Source organism: Ochlerotatus camptorhynchus, unplaced genomic scaffold, assembly GCF_037179485.1.
Source record: "Ochlerotatus camptorhynchus isolate MF236.1 unplaced genomic scaffold, CSIRO-AGI_Acam_v1.1 ptg000150l, whole genome shotgun sequence".
NCBI classification, from domain to species: domain Eukaryota; kingdom Metazoa; phylum Arthropoda; class Insecta; order Diptera; family Culicidae; genus Ochlerotatus; species Ochlerotatus camptorhynchus.
The window spans coordinates 2864332-2880593 of record NW_027040640.1 but is presented as its reverse complement, the minus strand read 5'-3'; the positions used below and the strand labels follow the sequence as shown (position 1 = coordinate 2880593).

Sequence of the window (16262 nt, the reverse complement as noted above, 5' to 3'; positions counted from 1 at the left end):
GCCGCGATAGAGCGGGCGAGAACCAGAGGAGCCAATAACAAAGCCCGTCAACGGTACTCGGCTCTAGAACAGGAATTCAAGCGCTCTTGCAGACGGGACAAGCGAGCTTGGGTGAACTCCTTGGCCGACGAAGGGGAGAAAGCCACAAACACTGGCGATATACGCCTCCTCTACGATATCTCACGACGCCTGAGTGGAGCAAGGATGAATCCGAAGATGCCAGTGAAGGACACGACTGGACAATTGCTTACCGACCCCACTGACCAGCTGAAACGCTGGTTTGAGCACTTCGAACAACTTCTTCAAGTTTCGACGACCAACCAGCCATCAACATCTCGGCATGATCCGCCTAGAGAACGGCGCATCACTCGCGTCAATTCCGAGACCCCATCACTGCATGAAATCCAACAAGGCTCCAGGGGTTGATCGCATATTAGCAGAGATGCTCAAAGCTGACCCCTTGCTATCCGCTCAAATGATGCATCAACTATTCTGTAATATCTGGGACACCGCGACTTTTCCGGCCGACTGGATGCAGGGCGTCTTAGTGAAGGTCACAAAGAAGGGGGATCTGACTGTGTGTGACAATTGGCGAGGCATCATGTTACTGTGCATTGTTCTCAAAGTTCTGTGCAAAGTTATCCTGAATCGTATACAGGAGAAGATCGGCGCGACTCTACGGCGGCAGCAGGCAGGATTCCGTGTCGGAAGATCTTATGTTGACCATATTGACACGCTCCGCATCATCCTGGAGCAGGTCAATGAATTGCAAGAGTCCATTTATTTGGTATTCATTGACAAAGAAAAAGCTTTCGACCGACTCAATCACGAGAATCTGTGGGGCGCTCTGAGACGCAAGGGAGTCCCGGATAAAATCGTCAACCTCATCGAAGCGCAGTATGAGGCTTTCACGTGCAGATTTCTGCATAACGGAGCCTTGTCTGACCCTATCCGGGTAGTCGCTGGTGTGAGACAAGGATGTATACTATCACCGCTACTGTTCCTCATCGTAATCGACGAGATCATGGTGGCTGCAATTGACCGTGTACCGAACCGTGGGCTGCTTTGGCAGCCTATCACCATGGAGCATCTCAACGAATTCGATTTGGCTGAAGATGTTGCTCTACTAGCACAACGGTGCTCTGATATTCAGAGTAAGCTCAATGACCTAGCCAAACGTTTCTCTGCGCCGGGTCTCACCATGAACGTCAACGACCAAATCGTTGGATGTCAACACGGGCAACTCTTCCAACTTTACGGTAGCGGGGCAAGCAGTGGAGAAGGTCGAAAGTTTCCAATATCTTGGCAGCCAATTAGCGTCGGACGGTGGGACCAAGAGCGACATAAGTACACGAATCAAGTAGGCTAGGGCTGCCTTTGCGAGTTTACGAAACGTATGGAGATCAAACCAGATAAGTCAGCGCACCAAAATCCGAATTTTCAACTCGAACGTGAAATCTGTGTTGTTATACAGAACACTGTTATGAACACTCAGAAGCTGCAGGTCTTCATCAACCGATGCCTGCGGTATATAATTCGTACCTGGTGGCCTCACAACTCGATCTAGAATGCCGAGCTCCATCGTCGATGTCATCAGAAGTCGATAGCAACAGAAATTCGAGAGCAAAAGTAGGGGTGGGTCGGCGACACACTTCGACCGGGCGGAAAAGAAATCTGCAAGCAAGCGCTGGATTGGAATCCAGCAGGGCATCGTAGCAGAGGCAAACCCAGGGGTTCATGGCGGCGGAGCATCAACAAGAAAATAAAGCAAGTCGATAAGCATCTAACCTGGGCCTAGGTCAAGGCAAAAGCGAGCAGCCGCAAAGGGTAGAAGTCTTTCACGTTGGCCCTTTGCACCTCCGGTGGTGTACAAGACCCTTAAGTAAGGTCCTAAGGATTTTGAAATCTAACAACGGACATTTCCGCAACATCATATTTCCCCTATGCCATGTTCTATGTTTGCCAAGAAACTTGTTGCCTATTCTGGATGAATATTTTTTCTGATTATGATGCTCTTCTGCATGAACTTCTCGTCGAAAGTACTGTGAATTTCTAATTGAAAAATTTCGAAATTTATCATCTGTAGTTCTCAGAATTTCTCGTCGGAAATTTTGTGAAGTTAGCAAAGGAAGTTCTCTGAATTTGTCGTTGGATGTTGTCAGAACTTGTCTGAACTTCTCCTCGGATGTTCGCTGTATTTCGCTTCGAACTTTTCACCGGAAGTTCTCTGATCCTCTTGCCGGAGGTTCTCAGAACTTTTCCTCTGAAGTTCTCTGAACGTACTAAGAACATATTGTCAGAAGTACTAAGAGCTTATTGTCGGGAATTCTCTGAATTTCTCGTCAGAAGTTCACACAATTTGTAGTCAGAAAATCTTGGAATTTCTCATCGGAAGTTCTCTGGACTTCTCGTTGGAAGATCTCTGACCCTCTTGTTGGCAGTTCTTTGATCTTCCCAACGGCAGTACTTTTAACTTTTTGTTGGAACTGCATGGAATTTTAATGAAGTTTTGTAAAATTTTCATCAAAAGTTTACTGTTTACTTTTTATCGGAAGTTCTGTGAACCTCCCGTCGGATCTTCAAGGAATTTAAATTAAGTAAACTTCTCGGAACTTCTTTTTAGATCTTTGAACTTGTCTTCGAAAGTGCTCTGAGTTTCTCGTCGAAAGTTCTCTAAACTTATCCATGTAACTTCCAAGAAGTTCTGTGAACTTTCAGAAAGTTTCGTCTCATCAACATGTTGCACACATTAGAGAAAATTTTAGAGCTTGTTGTTAAAGGTCAGCTGATTCAAATAGTAATAGTTTGTTGATACCAGAACCATCGGGATATCGGGAAGGTCATTCTTGTGAAACTGCATTGAATTTGGTGTTAGCAAAGTGGAAAGACAACTTGGAGCGTAAAGATACGATTGTTGCTGTGTTTTTGAATCTAAAACGCGCTTTTGAGACAATTTCTAGGCCCTTACGCTCTTCAATTACTGTGCGACAGGTGGTTTGTTTACCCACCAATATTGGTATTTTTGTAATCGGTATGAAGTCTACAGATAGAAAATCGATATCCGTCGCCATTTTGAAATCCAATATGGTGGCTTGCTATTTCAGAAAAATAATGAAAAATGCTGATGCCGTCCCATCAATATGGGTATTTTTGGAATCTGGGTGACGTCTGGAGATTGGAAATCAATATCTGACGCCATTTTGAAATACATGATGGCGGCTGCCGGTTTAAGAAAAAGTTATAAATTCCATCAAATACCCATACAAACGGTTTTTTTTTTAGAATCAGAGTAACGTCTAGAAGCCGGAAATCGATATCCGACGTCTTTTCGAAATCCAAACGGGAGCTTCCGATTTGCTGAAAAGTGTCAAATACCCTTAACTATGGTTATTTTCAGAGTGAAGATGAGACGTAGATGCCGAAAATTGATGTCACACCGTTTTTAAATCCAAGGTGGCGGCTTTGGTTCAGAAAAACTGTGAAATACTGTCAAATACCGATCAATGTGGGTTTTTTGGAATCGGAGTGACATCTAGAAGCCGGAAATCGATGTTCGACGCCATCTTGAAATTCAAGATGGTGGCTTCCGATTTCAGAAGAAGTGCCAATATAGACAAATATCGTACCAGGCATCTTTTGACTACACTTATGTTATGTTTGAATTGGGAAAAGTGAAAACCTACCTAACTACGAGTATAACTTAACCTAACGTGCTAGATCACGCATGATCTGATGAGTTGATCTCAGACAGGTGTCTCTGGACCTTTCCAGGATAAAAACTCTCCGTTCTTCTAATGTCTGAATTCCAGCCAGGAGGTGGATCTCAGAATTTCTAGTCCGCGGGGGACTTTTTAGGACCATCCTAAGGATCTTGTTCTGGATCCTTTGGAGTTTAAGTTGATGGCAGTTGACGCAACTCTCCAGATTGGCATCCCGTATTCTATTACGGGAAGGATGATTTGTTTGTAGACAGCAAGCTTATTTTTCAGGGCTAGAGTGGACCTCCTGTTGATGAGAGATCTTATCAAGATGTTGCACTTGATTTTGATTTTGTCAACGTGCTCCCTGAAAATCAGCTTGCTGTCTAGTGTTAAGCCGAGGTAGACTACCTCTTTCGACCATTCCACCACTTTCAGGCAGATCTTATTATTCACGGACGGAACATGTCTGGGAGATTTAGAGTGTAGAAATATGATGACCTGGGTCTTTGCCGCGTTGATACGGATCTTCCAGCTGTTGAAATATTCAGACAGGACGTCCAGGCCTATCTGAAGTTTGGCAGTCAGAACTCCGATGACGATCCACCATCAGGAAGAGCCGGCATATCGAAGGTGAACAGGTTGAATATTTAGAATGGGGCCAAGGAGCCTTCCTTGTGGAACCCCGGCACCGATGTTGAAAGCATCCGATGTGATGCCATTCAGAGAGACTCGGAACGTCCTGTTCGATAGGTAGTTGTTAATTATCTTCACTAGGAAGATTGGAAGACCGTACTGCTGCAATTTGAACACCAGGCCATCATGCTAGATATTGTCGAACGCTTTTTCAACGTCCAACAACGCCATGGCAGATGTTTTCGAAACAGACTTGTTCCGTTTGAGAATGTTTGTTACTCGAGTCAGCTGGTGGACGGTCGAACGACCTTACCGAAAACCAAACTGTTCCTCGAGTAACAAGTTGTTTTCTTCGGCAGATGTTAGGAGCCGGTGGTAGACTGCTCTTTCGAACAGTTTTGATAACGCTGAGAGATAACTCGAAGGAGAGGACGGATCCTTCCCAGGTTTCCGGATGGGTATGACTTTAAATAGCTGACTTCCAGCACGAGGGGAAGTAGCCAAGTCGGAAGCACAGATTAAAAATCAGTGCCAGATGGTTGTAGAATCTGAAACTCAAGTGTTTGAGTTCCAGATTCAGGATGCTGTCGAAACCTGGGGCCTTCATGTTTTAAGATGATTTTATATAGGTCAACAGTTCATCAGCCGTAATCTCGGATTTCTCGGAAAAAATATTGGGAATCTGATGGAGGTTGGTTGCGTTTTCAGCAAACTCAGCTTCACGAGGGCTGACGATGTCTTGTCCGAGATTATGAGAGCTGACGAAGTGTTGAACTATCGTGGCAGCCTTCTCTTCAGGAGTTATCAGATGAACAACTGGGTTGCCGGGAATATCCAGTGGAGTCAGTGGTGAAATGGTCTTGATTAATTTTTAAGAATTTTGGTTAGTTTCCAAAAGGGCTTTCCACAATCTGGGAGAGAGCGGATCCTGTTAGCAAGTCCTGATTTCTGAGATCCACCATCCTGCCCTAGCAGCACACATGTCACTGAACAATTGTGGTTACTTGTGTGCCACTTATTCCAGTCACAATCAAGTTGCAGCAGCTTATTTCGATCGAAGTGTGCTGCTTGGGTGGCTTGGATGGTTTTTGTTAGAAGATTACAGTGGGTCTTAAGGACAGGCAGACCAGAGCGTTGGTACTGCCTTCGAATAGTGTTACGGAGTCTTATAAAGTCTTCGGTAGATCTGTCAAGGTTCAGAGTATTGCTCACCTGTCTGGATACTGGCACGTGTTGTTCCCTGGCCCGGGATATCGCCTCCTCGATGGAATGCAGACACCGGTCAACGTCTTAGGGCGTCTCCGGAAGGACACCGTAGTCGACACAGTGTTGGAACTGATCCCAGCTGACGCGATGGTAGTTGCGTCGGGAAGCTTGGAACAAGGTGACGGATGAGCCCACATCGGCCACCACCGGATAGTCCGAGCTCAGCTCATGGTGGGTCACAGGTTGCGAGATGTTGTCTCCCATGTTGCTGACGAAGATGTTGATGGTGGAGTGAACGCCAGACCGGCTCAAGCGGGTGGGAGAGTCCGGCGCTATTATGGTGTAGTGAGCCTCTTGCCGGTCGTTGTTTAGGAGTGTGCCGTTTTGGTTGCGTCGACTGTTGCCCCAAGCCTGGTGTTTGGCGTTCAGGTCGCCAGCGATGATGTATTTCTCACGACGTCGAGTTAGTCTGATAATGTCTCGCAGGTCTGCTGCCGACCCGTCTCTGATGGTGACTTGTTTGGGACAGTAGGCCGCAATAGGGCCGACAGGAGTGGAGACTTCCAAACCCACCGCTTCGATCATCTTCAGTTGGAAACTCGGTAGCAGTCGACAGCCAACATTTCTCCTTAATGAGATAGCCACTCCTCCTCCGCAGGAGCTGGTCCGGTCTAGTCTTACGAGCCAAAAATCGGGGAGGTGAACATTTATCTCCGGCTTCAGATGTGTTTCGGTGATGACAGCGATGTCTATGCTATGTTCATTGAGGAAATCAACGAACTCAATGATTTTGCTCTTGAGCGAGCAAGCGTGCCAGTTGGCTATTTTGATGGCTTCACGGTCCTTACTTTTGCACGAGGGTCATAACTGCACGAAGCTGTTCAGGTAGTGTCTTGGTGGTGCGCAAGATTATGATCACCTCAGTCACGGGATCACTAGTTCGTCGCTTGTGAGTGGAGAATTGTCTTTTGATACGATAATCCCGGGGCAGTAGAGCGATGGCTCGGCTGGGCCGCAGCATCAGAGAGGCGATGCTGAACTTAACGGTGGCTGGAACCTGCTTGATCTGATGTTGGATTCGTAACGGAGGGGGGGGGGGCACTGGTTTAGTGTAAGTGGTGCTAGGTTCGGGACCATACGACGAGCCGGAAGCACAGGAAACGTGTCCTTGTTGACAATAGGAGCACAATTATTGCGGTTCTTCGTGGAAGCCTGTTGTCGGATCTGGATGAAGGCCGCTCGCTTAGGATATCTCCTATCGCTGCCCAGATGGTTGGAATCAAAGTTCACGCACATTGTGAGCCCCAGCACATTTGCCACAAAGAGCCTTCATGTGACAATTCTTCGTACCGTTCCCAAATGCCAGACAATTAGTACACTGTGTCACGTCACGGTGCCGAGGGCGAAACTGCTCCCACTGAATCACGATGTTGAACAGAGCGCGAATCTGCCGCAGAGCAGCCACACTGGTGGAGTCCTTATCGAAGTGCACCAGGTACAACTGATTCCGGAATGCACTGGTTCCATCACGTCTCGCATTGGGAAAAATGTTGATTGGCTGCAGATGAAGGAGCTCCAATTCCGCTTTAATCTCCGCAACAGGGAGATTTGGAAGACCACGGATCACCATTTTCAGTGGTTTTCTTCCAGGGATGTCGTGAGTGTAGAACTCAAACCGATTCAACTGAAGAAAAGTGCCAACAGCGTTGTAATCCGCCAGCGTCGAGCACAAGATTTTGATCTCCGTGCTGCACAGCTTGAACAGCGGATGGATTTGATTTTTAGCCAGCACATTCCTGAGCAACGCGAGTTCCTTCGTCGAGGCGAACAGTGGGGGCACTTTTTCCCGTTCCTCAACTGGATCTATATCTGCTTCTTCGGGGAGTGTCGAGAACGGATTACTCTGAAGCAACCTTTCCGTGTGGTTGCTGGCACCAGCTTGCTTGCGAGGCCTTTTCGGGGCATCTTGAACGGATGGGGTTGCATCCACACTTTGGCGACCCATCACCTTTTGTTTTTTTCAACGGGTGAGTGGAGGCATTCAATTGTTGCTCCACTACCGCCGATTTAGCGACTGCCACAAGAGAGGCGAGAACTAACGACACGTTGCTAGCCCAAGCGAAAACTCTCGACGGGTACCACGGCCAATTACCGACTTAAAACACCGAACTACTCGAGATAGTGAGCGAAAAGAGAACCGGACTGTACAGCTTGATGGTCAAGCAGAGAATGAATTTTGTTCTGCGGTCAAAACATGCATGGTACCTCTATATACGCAGTTAGATTAAAATCCGAAGTCCGTCCTGTTTTACATATTCTGCACAAAAAACGTTCGATGCTCCAACTCTGACAGGATTTCCCGACGTTTTTTGTTAACGGGATGGGGCAGAAAGTATATTTTGTGCAGAATATGTAAAATAGGAGGGACTTCGAAGGTTAATCAAAATGCATATATAGAGGTACCAGACATGTGTTGCAGCGTCAGGTACTCTATTTTGAAGTCTGTGAGAGGGAAATCACAAATAGAATGTCTTCAAAATACATGGCATGTTGAAAAATTGAGCTAGTGTGAGCAAATTTTCTCTCTCAAATTTGAATTTTTTTGGCTCTCTGGAGACTGTTAGTTAAGCAGGTTAAACTGTATGGGGAAAAATCATGTTTTTATAATTGTAGCTTGTTTATCAATAATTTCTGGGAAAACACAGAACGACAAAGCCCCTGACTAATTTCTTTAGGTTATCGTTCACTTTTTTACCTGAATATGCACCGAAAGCAGATTATTCCCACTTCTCTCAATTTTTATATGGGGATTTTTATCACTTCCTACCAGCGGAACAGTGCTATCTCTGTAGAAAATGCCCGGACGATATGATTAATTTCGAACCCAACAGAGAAGATTGCGACTAGTTGTAAATTATGTGTTTCTGTTTGATATTGCTTAAGTTTTCATTCATTAATTGTTTGATGAATTATATTAAATAAATAAATAAAATAGAAATTAATATTCTGAACATTTGTAAAACTTCCTAAAGGTTTTTTTTTTAATATTAAGAACCGGAAAAAATTTCAGAATGAGAAAGTCTCACAATAGTACCCTAACGGAACTAACAATTCTTTCCTTTCACAACTTTCTCTAGCAAAAAAGTTCTCCTTAAGGCAGCTATTGGTATTAATAAAGAATCTCCTTCAGCTTTGGGAATGATTATTTATGTTAAGGAAAAAGGTCAAGCAAGTTATAAAAAGCCGGGTTGTTAATCGATAACTGTTGTAAATTCTCCATTGCAGACTTTATCGACGGTTATCGATTAACAACCCAGGTAGAAAGTATTAATATTTTTTTATTATATAGTTCCAGATTCCCTACTTGTCCATATACATTTGAAACGCTATTGGCTACCCTAGCCGCTAATTTAAATAACTGGTATTTGTTGCTCTTCGAGAGCAAATAGCTGCCACGATATGAATCACAGTTTTTGCTTCCGACATTCTACGGATCCCAGACAAGCACACCTGGCACTGGTTGTCGTCTACATTGCAGCCATTCTAGGTAGGTATAGGTACGTCAAGTGCACTATTGATGACAGCGATCCGGCATTACTCCAACTGAGAAAAATTCAATTAATTAGAACGCCAGCTCCCATCGAGGAACGCTCGCTCACGCTTCACTGGGTCGTCCCCCGTTTGCTGCTGCAGTAGTGCGCAGTGGAGTTAAATATAAATCGATTGAAAAATGCACTTAAATATGCATCCGAGCCGAAAGTCCTTGAGACACGACTGCGATAAAAGACAACAAGAATAGCAACAACAACAACAACAGCAAGTGCAGTGAATAGTTGGAACCGGGAAGGAAGCTTACCTGAAATGTCTGGTGATTCGTTAGCGAGTACATGACGATAAAGCCGTGACCGTTCTTAATGTACAGATCCCGCATCGATGCAAACTGTTCGGTGCCGGCAGTGTCCAAGATTTCTAGCACGCAGGGCGAGTTGTCCACCTGGAAGAAAAAAGAAAAACATCGATTAAAATATGGGTAATTTCAAAACATCTGCATTTTATTTTTTTGTGAGTTTAATTGGAAAAACAAGCTGTGATTGACTCGAGGAAGTTTCATTCCACAGTGTTTCTTAATCCAAATTCCAAAAACCGGCCAGTAGAAGTCATAAATCATAAAACTTCTTCGAGCTATCCTTTTCCCTGTTGGTTTGCGCCGGCGGCTCGGTCGGCGGGTTGATGGAATGCTAATCGATCAAGTTTATTTACGATTCGGTTTAGTCTATTTTTCAACGTCTCACCTTCATCAAACCTAAAGGCTAATTTTGACCGACTTTATGGCATTGTTAATTTTTGGGGCTATTAGGACTTCCATTTCCCATTCCGAAAAGGTCAATAAGTGTCGTTTGTTTCACCTCTTCTACAGCTTCGTGTGCCAATTGCTCAACACCACCATTATGCCAAACAGTAAACTTTTAATACCTTCAGTAAACAAACTGTCCGACTACTACCGGTCAGCCCTATTAATAGTTTGTGTTGGGGAATAAACGAAGCAAAAAAAAAAAGGGTAAAAATCCATCAAACCTTGTCCCTTCAGTTTCCCAGTTTCCCACCCCCTTTCTCCACCATCGCTGTAGTTTGCTATTGTTATCCATAATTAGTTTTGAAAACTACTTTAAAAGTGAAGCACTCTGATGTCTGTGTAAGCCTTTGCTGGAATACAGCACAACCATCTGGTCCAAGCCGTCCGTTCAGGGCCGTAAGCTGTAATGGCATTCACTTTCTTCAATCGATCCTTCCGGCTACTTTTGTGCCATCGTCTCCTTCTCCGGTGCAGCAACTATTGCGGGGGAACTTTTGCTGCACTTTTGAGTAATCCTCCCTGACCGGACAAATACTGCTAATTGAAAACTTTATTCTATGTCCTCGAAAAATGTTAATAAATTTTCGGCTCCCAGAAAACTTTTCGACCATCTGGGTGCCGCTGCTGGTGGACATTGCACCGGGCAGGAGGTAGCTTAAAATGTTACTCACCTGGGAAAAGTTTGTCGGCTTCTGCTGTTGCAGCTAGTCTTAAATGGAATGCAAATACCTATATATGTAGATTCACTAAGAATTGCTTTTTGGACATCATTCTCGTTCCGCCAAACAGGTTGCGTCTAGTAAGTTTTGAGTCGTTACTTTTCGGGTGAATGAATTACAACGGATAATTGGTTTTAAACTTTTGCTGTTCGTGTCAACGAACTTTTCACACTTGGAGGTTGTCTAGGAGCTACAAGCGTCCCTGAAAAATACTTATATTCTGGATAAGTTACACTACTTTTGTGTTGATAAAAATATCTGGACTCTGTTGAATGTCTTCGAATACCACAATATCCGAAAGAAGCTTTGTCAAGCAAGCTAGTCCCGGTATAAGCAAATTACATCACCCGGTAAGATTTTTGGCCAGACAGAATAAGACAACCGACTGAAGCTGTCCCTGGAATGGGGCTAAATCCGAGCGTTCAGACCACTATTTGCGTGCAGTGCATCCAGTAGCTGATCTAAATTGTTGGTCAGTTGGAGATCTTCAGAAAAAATACCTCATCAACCTGAAGTTTTGTTAAAATATCCAAATAACTTTATGAAGATCTTTGATCTGATAGTCTTTGGAATAATTCCGGATCACCCTGACATCTTGAGAGAATATTCGGGAGACATGATATGAATTATTGAACAGTTGCAGATCTTCGGAATAGTGCCTGGTCGTTCTGAAGTCTTGTTAACATATCCAAAAGATTTTATGAAGATCCTTGATCAACTGAAACCAGTAAACTGGAATTATTTTTGATTACCCTGGTATCTTCTGATTTGAATTGTTGGACAGTTAAAGATCTTCAGAGCAATACCTGATCGACCTGAAATCTGAACCTGTCTTATAACTGGTCACCGTAGTCAACATATTTTCTGTGATAATCGACTGCCTTTGCTTCCGACACTTGCAAAACAAGCTATAAAATTACAGTATCAAACTAAAATGTCCTATGACAGGCTCTATCATCATATAACGGCGCCGGTGGTGTAGTGGTAAGCGTGATTACCTCTCACCCCAGCAGGCCTGGGTTCAATCCCAGTCGGCGCCGCCGGGATGTTCTGAGGCATAACATCTCTGATCACGCCTTCCTTCGGATGGGAAGTAAAGCCGTTGGTCCCCGGTTCATGAGTTGATGGGTCGATAGGTAGGGTCCAGGTGTGGGAGCTGCCTTCCTGGCACGTCGGTAGCATTGGTGCTCAGCACGGAAAACAAGATCGACGGAAAAAAACAAACCAAAGGAGGCTCTATCATACGACACTGTTGCCGAAGACCGTCATGAATGTATGTATTTTAAGAGCTGCTGATGTTGTGCTTGTGTAAATTCTGAAAATAGCTAGCAACGATGTCCTAGTAATAACATTTCTTATCAGAAATGATTTAATTTACACCAAATTGAGGAATTAGAACGAAATCACATATGTCATATGATAGTTATTTGAAAATTTTCTTTTTGCTCGAATGTTGTTCTACCGTTTGTGTTGTGTAAGAGAGACGACGGTAGAGTATGAGAGTACGAATACAAACAGACTGTCGCGCATGACAACGAAGCTAATTTCGTCAACAGTTTCAACCCCTGGTCTTAACAATATATCCATAGGATTTTTTGAAGACCTTTGATCAACTGAAGGTCTTTGAAATAATTTATGATGAGCCTGATATCTTGAAAGAATTTCCGCGAGACAAAATGTGTAATGAAGGAATGTTGGAGATCTTCACAATAATACCTCATCAACCTGAAGCCTTGAACAAATATCCGAAGAACTTTATAGAGATTCAACAGAAACTGGATGTTTTTGGAATAATTCCCGGTCAACCTGATATCTTTAAAACATATCTAAGACCGTGACTTGACTTGGTGGACACACACTTAGAAATACCTAATTTTACACGTGACGGAATCCATCTTTGACATAAAGGATGAGACGTAAACAAACATGTCATGTAAAATTAAGTGCTCCGAGACTGAAAAGTTCGGTGCTCGACGAAAAGGATGTTTGATTGAGCTGAGTTTTGCGTCTTTTACGACTCAATTTTATGTCAAAAATGACGCTCGTATATGTCAGTCTCAGAACACCTAAATTTACATGAATTTTTTTTAGTGTGCAGTTGAACAACTTCAGGACAATAGCTGATTAACTGATGGCATTTGGAATAATTCCTGGTCAATCTGATGTCACGAACGAATGTCCAAGAGATTTTTTTTAACTAGTTCGTTTACTTGTAAGGCTCAATCGCGTTAGCTTTACGGAGTCGATAGTTGATTGTTCTTTGATTGTAACAAAAATTAACTTAATTCTATGTCTAGAAGAAGTTGGTCCGAATACTCGCGGCTTACCCAACCATTCTAGTATCTTCGTCATCTATACAGGGGAAATGGCTCTAATGTTGGCCTATGGATCTAAGATTGAGCCCATCGCTAAAAATCTGCTATTTATCAATTTTATTTAGATGAACGCCTCATTGGGATGGTACTAATGGATATTTTTGGTATCTATTGAAAATTTAGTCGTTTTTTGAATTTATGTATGGGCCCACATTAGGGACACTTTGGCCGACATGTCTGTCTGTCTGGTCTGTGTGGTCTGTCTGGTCTGTCTGGTCTGTCTGTCGGCGTGAAAATTTGTATGCAGGGTTTTTTTGGGGCCGGAAAAGGTTGTTATGATGGTTCGAGACACTACCCCCCTCCCATAAAAATGAAACAGAAATTTCTGCATAACTCGAGCACTAATCAAGCAAATGGAACCAAATTTGGTATGTGGAGGTATAAGGAGATGGTCATAGGGGGTAGCCCCTTATATAAGAGGAGGGGGCTACGTACAATATAACATGCTTTTTATTTAATCGCTTTAAACTCAAGCTAATACTGAATCCCGAGCCAGGCACACTCATTTAGTCATATATAAAACTGTCCACGAGGTTCATTCTATGGAGATGCGCGAGTAGTGGATGGACATGAGTCTACTTTCAAGAGAAATGATTTGAATTGTTTTACAGTTGAAAATCTTCAGAACAATACTTAATTAATCTAAAGTTTTGACCTGATATCATTGAAATATATGTATTATGTACAGCCATTGCATAGTAAAACGATATTATTATTATTATTATTATTATTATTATTATTATTATTATTATTATTATTATTATTATTATTATTATTATTATTATTATTATTATTATTATTATTATTATTATTATTATTATTCTTATTATTATTTTTATTATTATTATTATTATTATTATTATTATTATTATTATTATTATTATTATTATTATTATTATTATTATTATTATTATTATTCTTATTATTATTATTTTTATTATTATTATTATTATTATTATTATTATTATTATTATTATTATTATTATTTCACAAGACTTTAGAGAAAATCATACAAGTTTCAAGATGTTCATAGAACTTCAGAGATGTTCATAGATCTTTCCAGTAGCTCACAGAGCTGTGCATGAAACTTCTGATATTGTCATAGAACTTCCGAGAATTTCATAGAACTTCCGAGTAGTTCATAGAGCTTCTGAACAGTTCTTAGAAACTGCATGGTGTTCACTTTCACATGTTCATAGAACTTCCAATATATTTTAAAATTTCATTGAACTTTCGTGTAGTTCACAGGACTTTACTGCCGCTCATTGCAAGTCCGTCCCATAGTACAAATCAGCAAACCGAGAAAAACGTGTTTAAAGTTTGCTTCTCACCATTGCTGCTTATGTAATAGGACAACCCGTTTGGCTATTTTTCCCAACTTTTCCAGAACAAAGTTGTTGACTGCATCTAGTATTATGAAAATATGGGAGATTAGCTCAAATCAGTTTTGACAAAAACGCAAATGGGACCGACTTGCGATGAGCGGCAGTTTAGAGAAATACATAGAATGATGGAGATGTTCATAGAACTCCAGAGATGTTCATAGATTTTCCAGTAGCTCACATAACTTCCGAGATGTTCATAGATTTTCCGAGATGTGCATGGATCCTCTGAGATGTCTTCCGAGCAGCCCATAGAATTTCCGAGAATTTCATAGAACTTCCAAAGCCCACATAGAACATCCGAGATGTTCAAAGAGCTTCCGAGCAGTTCATAGAACTTCAGAAAATTTCTTAGAAGTTCCAAACAGATAATAGAGCATCTGAACAGTTCATAGAACTTGCATGGTGTTCATAAAACTTCCCACATGTTCATGGAACTTCCGATTTCGAGTACTTCATAGATCTTTAGAGATATTTATAGAATTTTCGAGCAGTTCATAGAACTTCAGAGATGTACGTTTAACTTTTGAATAGTTCACAAAGCTTCCGTACAGTTCAGAGAGCTTCACAGATGATCATATAATTATCATGAAGTTCATACAACTTCCGAGAAGATTATAGAACTTTCAAAACTCTCATGGAACTTGTGATATGTTCATAGAACTTCCGAGCAGTTGACAGATCTTCCGAGAAGTTTGAAAAACTTCTAAGATGTTCATAGAGCTTCTAAGATGTTCATAGAACATCCGAGTGTTCATGGAATTAAGAGATTATGAACTTTCAAGATGTTCACAGAGCTTCCGAGATGATCATAGAACTTTTGAGAAGTTCATAAAACTCATAGAACTTTCGAGGTGTTCATAGAACTTTCTAGATGATCATAGAAGTTTCAAGAAGTTCATAGAACATGTGAGAAGTTTATAGAACTTTCAAAATTCTCATAGAACTTCCGAGAAGTTTAGTGATGATCATAGAATTTTTGAGAAGTTCATAGAACATCCGAGAAGTTTATAGAACTTTCAAAACTCTCATAGAACTTCCGAGATGTCCATGGAACTTCCGAGATGTCCATAGAACTTCCGAGCAGTTCACAGGACTTCCAAGATGTTCATAGAACTTCCGAGGTGTTCATAGAACTTCAAAGATTCTCAAAGAATTTTAGAGATGTTCTCAGAGGTTCCGAGATGATCATAGAATTTTCAAGAAGTTCATAAAAAGTTTCGGTTTATAGAACTATCAAATCTCTCATAGAACTTCCGAGCAGTTCACATAATTTTCGAGACGTCACAGTCCTACCGAGAAGTTTACCGAGCTTACAAGCCGTTCACAAAACATCCGAACAATTTACAGAACTTCGGAGACTCGCATAGAACTCCGAGATGATCATAGAATTTTCGAGAAGCTCATAGAACTTTCAAAACTCTCATAGAATTTCTGAGATGTCGATAGAACTTCAGTAGCAGTTCATAGAGCTTGCGAGATGATCATAGAACTTTCGAGAAGTTTATAGAACTTTCAAAACTCTCTTAGAACTTCCGAGATGTTCATAGAACTTCCGAGATGTTCATAGAACTTCCGAGCCGTTCACAGATCTTCCGAGAAGTGCACCGAACTCCGAGCCGTTCACAGAACTTCCGAACCGTTTACAGAACTTCAGAGATACTCATAGAATTTCGAGATGAACATAGAACTTCCGAGAAGATTATAGAACTTTCAAAACTCTCATGGAACTTGTGAGATGTTCATAGAACTTCCGAGCAGTTCACAGATCTTTCGAGAAGTTCATATAACTTCTAAGATGTTCATGGAGCTTCTAAGATGTTCATAGAACTTCCGAGGTGTTCATGGAATTCAGAGATTATGAACTTTCAAGATGTTCACAGAGCTTCCGA

General features: G+C 42.1%; 1 protein-coding gene across 2 annotated transcripts in view; it reads right to left on the bottom strand.

Moving 5' to 3' along the window:
- The window catches only part of Rap2l (Ras-associated protein 2-like), a 528640-nt gene that overhangs the window by 38306 nt on the left and 474072 nt on the right, over window positions 1-16262 (bottom strand). For both annotated transcript variants that reach the window (XM_065221952.1, XM_065221951.1), the window contains one exon: window positions 9397-9534. In XM_065221952.1, the coding sequence (XP_065078024.1) occupies window positions 9397-9534 (138 nt within the window). The remainder of the gene's footprint in view (window positions 1-9396; window positions 9535-16262) is intronic.